The sequence below is a fragment of the Bos grunniens genome, chromosome 16 (assembly GCF_055505025.1).
Source record: "Bos grunniens cultivar Pamir isolate PY7600 chromosome 16, Bosgru_T2T1.0, whole genome shotgun sequence".
Taxonomy (NCBI): domain Eukaryota; kingdom Metazoa; phylum Chordata; class Mammalia; order Artiodactyla; family Bovidae; genus Bos; species Bos grunniens.
The window spans coordinates 8,276,760-8,290,829 of NC_141180.1; the positions used below are offsets into that span (position 1 = coordinate 8,276,760).

A 14,070-nucleotide genomic window follows, 5' to 3' on the forward strand; every position below is an offset into this window, starting at 1 on the left:
ATCCCGTTCTCCTCCTGCCCTCAATCTTTCCCAGCATCAGGGTCATTTCTGATGTCAGCTCTTTGTATCAGGTGGCCAAAGGATTGGAGCTTCAACTTCAGCATCAGTCCTTCCAATGAATATCCAGGACTTAGTTCCTTTAGGATGGACTGGTTGGATCTCCTTGCAGTCCAAAGGACTCTTAAGAGTCTTCCCCAGCACCACAATTTGAAGGCACCATAATCCTTGGAAGTATTTATTGACTGGGGAATGCTTTTGATATTGTATCTTTTGGCTTGCCTATGAAAGTGTTCTATTTAAAAATTATTTTCAAAATAACATTTCCAACAAAATATTAAAATAATGAATAGGACAGCCTGTCAGTGGGTTCAGTGGATTGGCATGCTAGAACAGCATATGGTGTTTCAAAGAATCAGGTCAAGTGATCCATGTAAAGTGCCTAGTGCCATGCTTGGGACGCATGGTGTGTTTAGGAAATGAGAATTTCCTTTTCCTTTATGGAATAAGGTTGGACAAAGAAGCACTGACAGCAATAAACAAAGACCGATAGGCTTTTTAAAGAGACCCCTGCAAGGAGGGTGTTTTTCTAGCTCTCCAGATCCTGACAACACAATGTGAGTTTTGTCCAGCTCTAGCAGGAAAATACTGATTGAAGAACACGGTTCTGCTTGTATGTGGTCAGACAGCTGTCTCAGCAGTAGAGCACTTACCCTAGCGGGGGCTCTGCCTTTCGGGTGATAATTTGGCTGCCCTGTGAGCACAGAGCTCTTCTCCTCACTTGTGAGTTTGTCACTACTTCTGGGCAACTTGCCTGGAAAGCTGGAGGATCCAGCCTGCCAAGGCTACCCCTCTTCTGCAGAAGCCATCCTGCCGTTTAGGGGCCTGAACTCAGCAATTGTGCTTAAATACTGGGTTTACCTGAAACTTGATAGTTTGAGCTGTAAAATACATACCTACCGTTAAGGTTGGTATCCCCCACTCAGTTGTGTCTCTTTGCAACCCCATGAACTGCAGCCCACCAGGTGCCTCTGTCCGTGGGATTCTCCAGGCAAGAATACTAGAGTGGGTTGCTATGCCCGCCTCCAGGGGATCTTCCCGACCTAGGGATCGAACCCGCATCTCTTACGTCTCCCTGCATTGGCAGGGGGATTCTTTACCACTAGTGCCACCTGGGAATCCCCCAGAGGCTTCTGTGCTTGCCACCTCCCGTGTGACAGAGCATTCAGGGAGTGCCCCGTGGCCTCCTGGACGTGGGGAAGGGTCTGCACATGGTGAATAGCGATGTGTGGCAGGAGAATCAGGCAGGGAGTGGGTGGCGTTGGGGGCCAGCGCTCCGCAGGGCTCCTCATGGCCTCTTCTTTCTCCAGGTACGTGTACATCCCAGCGGGCGGGTCACAGCATGGCCTGCTGGGGGCCCTCTTCTCCACTGCGATGACATTCGCGTTTGTGAGCTTCTGGCATGGCGGGAACGACTACCTGTGGTGCTGGGCCACCCTCAACTGGCTGGGGGTCACCGTGGAGAATGGCGTCCAGAAGCTCGTGCAGAGGCCGCACGTCCAGCACAGCTTGGTGAGCAGGTCCTGGCTTGTGCGGTAGGGGCAGCCAAGCTGGGTGGACTGGGTCTGGGACGGTAGGCAGTCATCACGTTTACCCACGTTGTGGGCCATTTCTGCCAGATTGGCTCAACATCCAGAGTGTTCCTGGAGACAGGACAGCTGAACAAGAGGTGGTGGCTCAGACAGTAAAGCGTCTACCTGAAATGCAGAAGACCTGGGTTCGATCCCTGGGTCGCAAGATCCCTGGAGAAGGGAAAGGCTACCCACTCAGTACCTTGCCTGGAAAATTCCATGGATGGAGGAGCCTGGTAGGCTACAGTCCATGGGATCGCAAAGAGTCGGACACTACTGAACAACCTCACTGCTTCACTGGCTGTAACTATAAGATAATTCATGTTTATTATGAGAATTAGAAAATTCAAATGAGTATAAGGAATATGTCTCCGCAAGAGAAACCACTGTTAAATCCCTTCTAAATTATTTTTTTGAACAAAACTTGTTTTAGTTACGCTCTGTGGCGTCTTTGCTGTGTGTGGACTTTCTCTGGTTGTGGCGAGTGGAGGGCTCCTCTCTTGTGCACAGGCTCAGTTGCCCCACTGCATGTGGGGTCTTAATTCCTGGACCAGGGATCGAACCCATGTGCCCTACATTACAAAGTGGCTTCTTTCTTTCATTCTTCAGTGAAGGGTAATTACGTTATTGTGCTGGGTTCTGCCATACATCAGCGTGGATCAGCCATAGGTGCACACATGTCCCTTCCCTGTTGAGCCTCCCTGCCACCTCTCACCCCCCACCCCATCCCGCCCCTCTAGCTTGTCCCAGAGCCGCGGTTTGAGCTCCCTGAGTCACAGCAAATCCCCACTGGCTCTCTATCTTTCAGATGTTAGTGTGTGTGTTTCCCTACTATTCTGTATCCATTTGTCCCGCCCTCTCCTTCCTACCCCCACCCCCACTGCGTCCAGAAGTCTGTTCTCTGTGCTGCATCTCCATTCCTGCCCTGCAAATAGGTTCATTGGTAGCAAGGTGGATTCCTGACCACTGGGCCACCAGGGAAGTCCCCCTTCTAAATTTTTTCTCTCCTCTCTCTACACACGCACACATGTACATTGCACACACATACATGTATAACATTTTAAACATACCATTATCCTAGAGATACAGTTGTATCAGGACTCTTTTCTATGTCATCAAATACATTTCTAACAACCCTTTTTAATGGCGTTACAGAATTCCATTATGTGGCTATACCATAATTCATTTAATCAGTCTCTTATCAACATATTGTTCTAATTTTTTTTTGCAGTTAGTGGTTGCATTGAGATGACTGTCATAACAAGGGTGAATTCTTGAATGTTTAACATTGCTAAGTTAAAGATTTTTCTTACTTTTAAAGTTTGCATGCCTACTGCTTACCTGTTCCTTAACTGCCCAGTAGACAAAGTTTGCCAGTTAGCATTCCTACCAATGGTGCCTGAGAATGCCCTTGCCAATCCTGAGTAGTACTGGTATTTTTAATCTTTGCTGTTTAAATAGGTTTTAGCAGCATAACAATCAGCTAAGGATTTAAGACACATTCACAACCTTTAGGAAAATAACTTGGGAAATTAAGCATTTTTCTTTACACACATGTTTAGGTGATTTAAAAGTATGAGCAATGTTTCGCCATGTAAATGTGGAAAAGGATGTATTAGATATTAGAATCTTACAGGAATCTTCAATTCTGAATATGTAGCTATATTCCGATAACTCTGAAAAAAGTAGCTAAAAAGATATATGCCATTATCAGTGTTGATGGCAGGCAGTAAAACACAAAAAATTTACTGGGAAATGATTAATGTAAATAAACTCCCCCAGTATTTGCAGCTAAAGCAAATATATTTCAAAAAGTCAACATCACCAAAATAGAATACATTTGAGTGTTTTTCTATAAAGATAGCTCTGTGTGTATGTGTGTGTGTGTGTGTGTGTGTGCATACATGCGTGCGCACACTCAGTCGTGTCTGACTCTGCGACCTCATGGATTATGCCCACCAGGCTCCTCTGTCCAAGGGATTTAGATTCAATAAAAACTGAATCAAAGCACATAGCAAAAATATCACTCCTAAAGGAATTTAAGTATGTTCATATATGTTTAAAGATAAATATTTTATTCAGTTCTAGTACCCAGAACCAGTGGGAAAGAAATGTCAGTGAATTCCAATAGAAAGTGGAATTTCAATGAGAGTCATGGCTTTGTAACACAAAGAAAAACCATAAAAAGTGGTATAATAAAGGTTACACACTTCATCCTTCAAATCTGAGTAGTCTTCCCCAAAGCGGGAACCTCATCAGCCACGAAGGCCAGAAAATTCTTTTCAGCCCAGATTGAAGCCCTGTGACACATTTCTGTGTACCCTCATAAAGGATCTGACATTAACCTTGAACTTAATCTTAAGAGTTCTTTGGACTTTGAGCCATCGATTATATTACTAATAAATCTAAAGAATCTAAAATATTAAAAGAGTAACCCAAACTGTGTGATGCAACCTATGACTTACTAGAAAAAAAAAGTGTTAGTTGCTCAGTCGTGTCCAACTCTTTGTGGCCCCGTGGACTGTAGTCTGCCAGGCTCCTCCGTCCATGGGATTCTCCAGGCAAGAATACTGGAGTGGGTAGCCATTCCCTTTTCCAGGGGACTTCCCGACCCAGGGATCAAACCCAGGTCTCGTTCATTGCAGGCAGATTCTTTACCATCTGAGCCACCAGGGAAAGCCTTACGGCCTATTAGTTTTGGCTAAAAATGGAGGAAGGCGGTAAAAAGACTTGCTCACAGGGTGAAGCACTTGAATGTCTGCTGTGCCACATCACAGCTCATTCCAGGACCTTCACATGTTTACCTCATTTGAGCTTCTGCCCACAGTTAAGCACCTCGGTGTATAGTAATTTTTGAACATGCAATTTTTTTTGGTGAGATATATGTCTTGTATATTGCAGATGTGGTGTCTAGTTTACATATTTATTGAGCAAGGACACATTTTGTAAAACCTGTTTTTAGCACCTGTCTTGCCTCTTGACAGCCTGGTGATTACTTACGGCTATTTAGACTCAGGAGTTCTTTAAGTTCAAGGTCAAGGCCCCGTTATTATTTGTGTTCCGTATGGTTAGCTGTGTGTCTGAGTTCATTTCAGTACGTCAGTACACAATTAAGCCTTCTAAATTGGGCTTGTTCTTTAGTTCTTTTTCCACCTGTCCACTCAAGGAATTTTCCTCCATTGCTCTGTTTCTTACAGAGTTCAGTACAGGTGCTGTTTTCCTTCCGAAAAACATGGCTGGCCTTCCAGAAGTACATAGCCTTCTGAATAAACTGTTTCCCTACTTGGGTTGCCTCCTTCTCGCCCTTTTCATGAATCCATTTCCCATTCTTTTCTTTATTGAGATATAATTGCTGTACAACATTGTATAAGTTGCAGGTACACTAAGTACAACAGTGATTGACAATTTTTAAAGGTTATACTCCACCTAACAGTTGTTATAAAATAGTGGCTATACATTTACCTTTTGGGGGACCACAGTCCAAATAAGACTTAATGCCTCCTTGGCACTTTATTTCATCTGATTTTAATCTTCCCGATGATCTGACAGTATTTTTGCAATGGGAGCTCACTCCCCATGCCCTTATGCACTCTCCCCAAGGCATTCATCCTTCATCTGTTTTTTTCTTTAAGTGATGGATTGAAAAACATGTGAATAACAAGGATTATCATCCCTTCTTTTTTGTGTCTTCTTTAACCTCAAAGCCTTGCCTGGGGCACAAGAGATATTAAGATAATTTTTTTTTTTTTTTTGCTATGCTGAGCAGCTTGTGGGATCTTAATTCCCCAACCAGGGATCAAACCCAGGCCTTTGGCAGTGAGAGCACAGAGTCCTAACCACTGGACCACCAGGGAATTCCCTGGAGTGGGATTTTATTTCTTGGTGACCGTTGCACACTCAGAGCTGAGTGTTGAAGATCGGAAGCCCTCTGCCACTCCAGACAGGGCTCTTCCTTTGAACTTTATGCAGGAGTGGAAATGTCCACTGTGTTGTCCAATCCGAGTAGTCATGAGCCACACTGAGTACTTGAAGTACTCACTGAGAAACTAATTTTTAAATTTATTTAACTTTAATTAATTTGAATCTCAGTAGCCCCCACGTGGCTAGTGGTTTCCGTTTGTGGTGGTAGAGTTCTAGAATGTATCCCTTTTCTAGAAAGAAAAAAAATAGAACAATATAGTATTTGACTCTGCTGTAATTTAGGAAGGTTTTTATTGCTGATGGGATGCCTCATATATGCAGCTGACTACTGAACCTCTCTCCCCTTGATCATCTCACAGATGTCTCAGACTTAGCATGCGGAGTACTGACTTGGTGAACCACCCAGTCCCCAATAATTCCAGCTAGCTCCTCTCCCTCCAGCATTCTCTACTTCTGCAAAAGCCACCATCATCTTGCTAGTCACTCATGGCCAGGCGCCTCAAGTTGCCCTTTGTACCTTCCTCTCTCGAAGTCCTGCCTGTATGTGCTGTACGTTCTACCTCCTAGGTAGGTCTCAATTTCTAAAAACTGTTTCCATCTCCACTGAGTCATCCTAACCCCACTGTTACCATTTCTTGCCCAGTCTACCAAATAGCTGTGAACTGGTCTCCCTGCTTCCACTTCTGCCTTCTTTAGCTCGTTATCCTCGCAGTGCTGAGTGATGCTTGTCAATAAATAACCTAACCAATTAGCCTCCAATTAAAATAAAAAAATAAATACCTAACCACGTTGTCATCCTTAAAAATCTCCAGAGGCATCCCATTTTCTTGGGACTCAGTCCCCAGTATTGAAGATGACCTGTAAGACCTTGGCTGATTCTCGTCTTGCTCCTTCTCCGCATCCTCTCTGGCTCTCTCCTCTCACACCCTGTTCCTCCTTCTGTTCATTTTCATACCTGGCCCCTCCAGCCCCAGCTCCCTGGCACAGGCTCTTCCATCTCTAGGATGCTCTTATTCCTTTCCCTCCTTTTCACCCTTCTGACTTCGGCTTGAATGACAGCTTGCGTGGGTACCATTTACTGATCCTCCTAAGTCAATCAGGTCCCAACTGGTAACCCCTTTGGGGTACCTTGTATGTGGTCTCTTCAGCTGTACTTATCACAGTTACAGAGAAATGTTCTTTTACAATAGCTTGTTTAATCCTTATCTCCCTCTCTAAACTGGTAAGCCTCCCTACATCAGAAATCTGTATCTGTTGCCAAAAAATCTTGGCTCTGTGTGTACCAATGTCAAACAGAAATACGGAGACAGAGTTATGGAGGAGAAGGAAAGAGTGGTTTTATTACTTTGCCAGGCAAAGGGGGAACACAGTAGGCTGGCACCTCAAGAACTGTGTCCCCCTCCTTGGTGAGTTGGGAGAGGTTACATTGTCAGACAGGGTATGTGATAAAAATCAATCTTCACCCCTTCTTCTGCAAAGTTTCAAAAGGATAGCGTTGATGACTAGATTTAAGTGTCATGGAAAGTAGATGGGGGAAAAGTGGAAACAGTGACAGATTTTATTTTCTTGGTCTCTAAAATCACTACGGATGGTGACTGCAGGCATGAAATTAAAAGATGCTTGCTCCTTGGAAGAAAAGCTATGACAAACCTAGACAGCATATTAAAAAGCAGAGACATCACTTTGCTTTCAAAGGTCTGTATAGTCAAAACTGGTTTTTCCAGTAGTCATGTATAGATGCAAAAGTTGGACCATGAAGAAAGCTGAGTGCCGAAGAATTGATGCTTTAGAACTGTGGTGCTAGAGAAGATTCTTGAGCGTCCCTTGGACAGCAAGGAGATCAAACCAGTCTATCTTAAAGGAAATCAGTCCTGAATATTCACTGGAAGGACTGATACTGAAACTCCAATACTTTGGCCACCTGATGCGAAGAGCCAACTCATTGGAAAAGACCCTGATGCTGGGAAAGACTGAAGGCAGGAAAAGGGAATGACAGAGGATGAGATAGTTGGATGGCATCACTGACTCAATGGACATGAATCTGAGCAAACTCCGGGAATTAGTGAAGGACAGGGAAGCCAGCATGCTGTAATTCATGGGGTTGCAAAGAGTCAGACACAATTAGCGACTGAACAGGAACAAAGGGTCTTAAATGCTCTGTCTCCTAATCTTGATGAACCTTTCTGGTCCCTTTAATCTTACGTCAGGTGGTTTTATTGCTGCTTCTCCTTTGATTAGCAACTGTTCTACCTGTTGGAACTCAGAGAAGGTCAGGGAGGCTGGAGTCTTCAGGCAAAGGAGGACAAAAAGGCTTCCATGCCCAGGAGCCCCACAGGGCCCTGCTTGGCATCATATCCTTGACACGTATCATGATGCCTGGCGCAGTGTAAGCATGCAGTATATACTTGTTGAATGAATGAAGGAGTGAATATATTTTCTGACTTTACTGAGGGGCTTGTGAGAAGAAATAAGCTTATGCAGCAGCTTGAAGAAGATTGGATACTGGAAGAACTCACTAAGACTGAGGCTTATTGAACATTATACAGGGAGATTCTTATGTAGCGGGATAAATACTAATTGGTCTAGTGATGGTAAAACACTATTTTAATGTTGACTATACGTGTGTGTGTGTGAGAGAGAGAGAGAGAGAGAGAAAGGGGTAGGGAGCAATTAACCTTCCTGGTACCCCGCTGCTTTATGAGAGAGGGGGATTACGGGCTGTGATTCACTGAGGCCCAGAGCTGACAAAGGCATTTTGACAAAGTACCAAGCAAGGTGGATGAAGAGGAGTTACTGCTAAAGCAACACGCTTTTCCTCTGTATAAGTACTCTCCCGGGGAACTAGAATTTGTGTTCAGCATGGAAATCTTTTAATAAGTAGAAACATTTTGAAGCATCAGTAGAGACGCACTACTTGCTGATTCTCTATTTGATCTCTGCTTTGAAAGAAGACACCTTCAGGCTGCTTGTTAGTCATTCCTACACAAAGGAGAATCTACATCCCAAGCTGCTCACCCACCCCACCTCTGATTTCCATTTCATTGAATAATTTAAATATGTCCTCCTCCCCCAGCCCTTGTCCCTTCTTCTTTGCTGAACTGATTGATGTTCTTTCTGAAGCAGTAAAATATCTATGTATAGACTTTATTAAGAGAACGTGCCGCCAGTGAAAGTCATGGAGGGTCAGTCTCATGGTTCTCAGAGGGACCTGATGCTTTTGTGTGTCAGAAAGACTGCAAAGCTCTGTAGTGATGTCCATTTCAGTTTATCAACTATATTGATCAGTTTGATTTTGAAGAGGAAATTGAGAGATCAGTCAACTTGAGAGGATAATAGATTGTAAAACTATGACATGACCTACCCAATGATTTCCTAGTTCGGTGGAATCCTAACTCATCAACTGGCAGTTGGCTTGGTTAGAAAACCTTTTCACTGGAAGTCAGTAATCACAGCCCCAACTAACTCACTGAAGAACTACAAAGCACACTGGTCTGAGAAGAGTTATTCTGTTGGACAATGACTCCTGATCTTCGTCCTCCACTTGGATCCATTTCAACAAAGATCAAGTGCTAACTGTCAATAATTACTTTTCTTCAGACCATAACCCTTCTTAGACTGAGCCCATTTAGGCAGAGCCAACCTTATTGCTCATCTAGGAAAAAATTTCCGCACCCTTTGTGGGAGACACATTGCAGCTGGAGAACTCTTCTTAGTGAAAGACATGTCCCGCCCCCTCCACCCCCCCCTTTTTTTTTGCATATTCTTTCAATGTGTCAATGCATACAGTGCACTGGTCTATCCAGATATAGTGATGGCATCTATTAGTCAGTTCCACCCTCTCATGAACAAGGTATCTTGCCTGGTCTCTTGACAGGGTGATCATCTTTGCAGTAGCTGCTTTGGATTAAAGAGACAGTGAAACCATGGGATGAGGAAAACCTTTTCTCTGAGAGGAGCTAAGGGTTTATATTTTTTAAAAAACTGGACTTGTCTTTATAAACATCATAAAATACTGATTGACCTGTTCTTCCCAGGCATTGTGCAGAAGAGAGGTCTGAGCTAGAGACAGATGTTTGAGAGCATGTAGCTTATATTTTGGAGCCATGAAAATGTCTGAGACTTTCTAAAGAGAAAGAGTACAGAAAGCGAAGAAAAGGTAACTGCCTAAAAATGAATCCAAGGACACCAACATTTAGAATTTAGATGGAGAAAGAGGGGCCAAGAGGTGGGAGGGAAATACAGAGGATGATCTCATAGAGATGAAGAAAAAGAAGGTTTTTCAGAGAGGGAGTGGAGTGGTCCACGGTGTTGATGCTATTAGGGGGAAAAGTTAGGCGAGATTAAAGAAGGATTATGGCTCCATGTCAGAGTGCTAACAGGAAGAGAAAAGAGCAGTGAGTCGTCGTCCCGGCCTGTGAGTTTGTGATTCGGTTGCAGAGGCAAGATGTGTGCAAACCAGCTGAGGACCAGTATTAAGACATTATCTGCTGAGACCAGGCTGAGTCCTGGAGGCAGCTGATGTTCCCGAGGTGGCAGAGTGAGCCAGGCTTTTAGGAAGGTTTATTTAAAGAGCTGGGGCTTGAGTAGGACTCGGAAGATGTAAGATGGGATTTGGATAGGTCAGTAGAGAGAAGACAAGCTCGAAGCCCGGGGAATAGCACACACGACCCGAAGTCAGGAGTGGGCACGCCGTGTTCAGGGGAGGAGGCTGCCTTGACAGTCAAGGGGCTGTCACCGGGGAGAATGGAGGAAAAGAGGTTAGAGAGACCAAGTAGTCCCCACTCTAAAGAGATCTGAGTGCCAGATTGAAAGATACAGAAGTGCGAGCCGCTTAACCAAACAGGAGAGCATTAAGTTAACATGTTGATCCCACACGTCCAATTAGCCTGTTGTACCAGCTTGCTTGCCCTCACCAGGACCCCTAAGTCTGAAAAGAGCAATGCCTGTTGTTGGGAACAGTGTGTTCCCTGGTGGATGGTGACATGTTGGCACCCCTCTCATTGGCTCCCACCCTGAAGGATCATTAACGATGTGGGGAACGCTGCGCCGTTCCCTGGCTGTACGTTTTCTTCTCTGGGGGAATACAAACCCATGCTTTAACCCTTCTTGGTCTGAGTGGGAGAATTCTGCAAAGCATTCCACCGGTTAGTTCAAACACGTTTAGAAAGACAAAAGCACTTTTAAAGGTTCTCTTAAACTTCCTATTACTGAGTCCGCTGACAGCAGAGTCTTGGAATAGAGTCAGGTTTCAGGGATTCAGACCCTGGGGTCTGGCCGGCTCTGGAGTTTCTGCTGCCTTGCCTGTCCCTCCCAGTTTAGGCTTGAGCTGGGCAGCGGCTGCCGTCTCATCGTTGCTGTGGCCCTGGGACTCCTGTCCGTTCTCCCCTCTTAAGTGCACAGCACAAACCCTTGCCCTGGGGAATTGTAGCCTTGGAAAAGAATACTGAGCCAAAGATGAGATCCATGGCTTGAATGGAAGTAGTTGAAACAGGCCTGTGTAGGTGGTTTGTGAGATGAGGTTCTTTACCTGAGAGACCCTGATTTCTGCTTCTATAGCACAGATAAGTGGTGGTCCCTCTAATCAGGCTTGCTTCTCTGATAGCTTAGTTGGTAAAAGAATCTGCCTGCAATGCAGGAGACCCTGGTTCGATTCCTGGGTCGAGAAGGTCCCCTGGAGAAGGGAGTGACTCCCCACTCCAGTATTCTGGCCTGGAGAATCCCATGGACTGTATAGTCCACTGGGTCGCAAGAGTCGGACAGGACTGAGCAGCTCTCACTTCACTCTGACCACAGTGTAGTGCCTAGCAGTTTTCTAGGGATGGACTTAGGAAGAAGCACAATCTGTGTACCTGCTGAAGCGTTGGATATGTCTTTCTGAATCTGGGTCTCTCTTTTCCTCCCAGAAAATCCAAATTACTGACTGAAGGTGGCAGAGCTTGAGTTTCCAGTGTTCCTGCTATCAGTGGAGGGGTAAAATAGCCCCTTCTTCCCCAAATAATATGCACATACTTAGCACAATGTGTTTTTACAATGTATATTTATTTACAATGTATATTTATATATTATGTATAATGTATGTTGGGTGTATGTGTTGTGACTGTATATAGCATATATACACACACACACACACTGTGCATTTTTATATGTGCATATGTATTCATTTTTTAAAGCTCTGAGAAGTCAGAAATGTGCAAGACTTCCAAAATATCTCACATTCCTTCCAGGGCCTAGAAATAAAAGCTGCTTAAAAAAGCATATCGAACAGCTGCTGGCCTTGTTTGAGATGAGCTGGATTGGAATAAATGTACTTGTGATCACCAGCATGTATGGAAACACGAATTTAAGGTGGCTCTTGCTTTTTCCTCTGCTGCCAACCCTGAAAGCCACTCAGTGGGCCAGAGTAAGTGTTGGAAGGGTCACTGTGTATCCCCTGAAGGGTGACAGGAAAGAATATGATGTAAGAGGTGCAGGACATCTACTAAGCCAATTATTCAGCTTTTGAAACTGATGATATTAAAATACTTTTTACTGTGAGAAGGTGAAGAATAAGGATAACAGGTATAATAAAAATTCACCTTTTTTTAAAAATACAAACACAGAGAAGTGTGTGGAGGATTATACACTGAAATGTCAATGATGGCTAACTATTTACTGGTGGGATTATTTGTAATGCATATTTTCTGGGTTTTGCTCACATATTTTCAGCCTTTTCTACAGTGAATAAGTATCATTAACTAATCAAAGGTTATTGAGAGAAAAGGGAAGAGAGAACCCACCGTCAGGAAGCTTTGCTTAGCTGACCCTGGATGCTCAGTTTCTGTTAGAAATTGGAGGTTAGTCATTCTCAGGAGTAGATGAGCATGAGACTATTGTAAGTGCCAGCCTATGCCATACAAGGAACTCTGCCAGACTGCACAGAGATCTTTCTCATTCCTTACGTTATCTACCCATCACAACAACCCTTCAGGGCAAATGTTACTACCTCCAGTTTTACAGATAGGGAAGCTAGAGACCGGGAATGTAAGTAATTTGTTTAAGAACAGATGGTTGGTTTGATTAGAAAGAAGTCAAACTCGGTCACACGTGATCTATTCAAACTTCTTTGACTTCAGACAAGGAGTCTTCCTTGATACTCGAGCTGCTCAAGTGACTCATCTACATCCCATCTCCTTGATGCTTGTGCACTTCTGGCATTAGATGAACTGACAACACAGCCCTCAGTTCTTAGACCACTTGTGTTTTGACTGGCTCCACACAGCCTGACTATGGAATAGCTCTAATTTTTTATTTTATTTTATTTTATTTTTAAACTTTACAATATTGTATTGCCAAATATCGAAATGAATCCGCCACAGGTATACCTGTGTTCCCCATCCTGAACCCTCCTCCCTCCCCATACCCTCCCTCTGGGTCGTCCCAGTGCACCAGCCCCAAGCATCCAGTATCGTGCATCGAACCTGGACTGGCGACTCGTTTCATACATGATATTATACATGTTTCAATGCCATTCTCCCAAGTCTCCCCACCCTCTCCCTCTCCCACAGAGTCCATAAGACTGATCTATACATCAGTGTCTCTTTTGCTGTCTTGTACACAGGGTTATTGTTACCATCTTTCTAAATTCCATATGTATGTGTTAGTATACTGTATTGGTGTTTTTCCTTCTGGCTTACTTCACTCTGTATAATAGGTTCCAGTTTCATCCATCTCATTAGAACTGATTCAAATGTATTCTTTTTAATGTCTGAGTAATACTCCATTGTGTATATGTACCACAGCTTTCTTATCCATTCATCTGCTGATGGGCATCTAGGTTGCTTCCATGTCCTGGCTATTATAAACAGTGCTGCGATGAACATTGGGGTACACGTGTCTCTTTCCCTTCTGGTTTCCTCAGTGTGTGTGCCCAGCAGTGGGATTGCTGTATAACTCTGTGAACAACTCGGAGCGGTCCAGTTGTGGAGTGCACATAAGGAAGAGATTACTGAATAGCCCACTCTCTCCTCTCTTGATTCCACCTCATCTCATTCGGGTCACCTCTAACTCCCTCCTCACTCTTCTCTTCTCCATATAATGCTGTAAACCTCTCTGGCTGAAACAAGTTTCAGGGCAAGACATACCAAGCAAATTCTCCAGCAGCAAGAAACACAGCCCTGAGCTCCAAGATACAGGCAGCCCAAAGTCACCCCAAAACCATAGACATCCCATAACTCATTACTGGACATTTCATTGCACTCCAGAGAGAAGAAGTACAGCTCCACCGCCAGAGCACTTCCACTGCTGGGATAGCTCTTCTGAAAAATCGGCCCAAGAGAAGTGAAAATGTCCCCCAAGCACTTCTACCGCGCTGTCTCGTGTGATTTTAATAAGTGTTAGTGTTAGTCGCTCAGTCGTGTCTGGCTCTTTTGCGACCCCATGGACTGCAGCCCACCAGGCTCCTCGGTCCATGGGATTTTCCAGGCAAGGATACTGGAGTGGGGTGCCATTTCCTTCTCCAGGGGATCTTCCCAACCCAGGGATC

General features: G+C 44.4%; 1 protein-coding gene across 49 annotated transcripts in view; it reads left to right on the forward strand.

Moving 5' to 3' along the window:
* Positions 1–14,070, forward strand: part of HHAT (hedgehog acyltransferase) — a 354,661-nt gene that overhangs the window by 255,906 nt on the left and 84,685 nt on the right. For 37 of the 49 annotated variants that reach the window (XR_015143028.1, XR_015143021.1, XR_015143022.1 and 34 more), the window contains one exon: positions 1,368–1,569. The exons of 11 other annotated variants lie outside the window; for them this stretch is intronic. Coding sequence is in view for 19 of the 38 variants with exons in the window: in XM_086343256.1 (XP_086199382.1) it covers positions 1,368–1,569 (202 nt within the window). In the remaining 19 variants the exon portion in view is untranslated. Of the gene's footprint in view, positions 1–1,367; positions 1,570–14,070 lie in introns of those variants that run through there. One more of the 49 variants, XR_015143042.1, reaches the window with a different exon arrangement.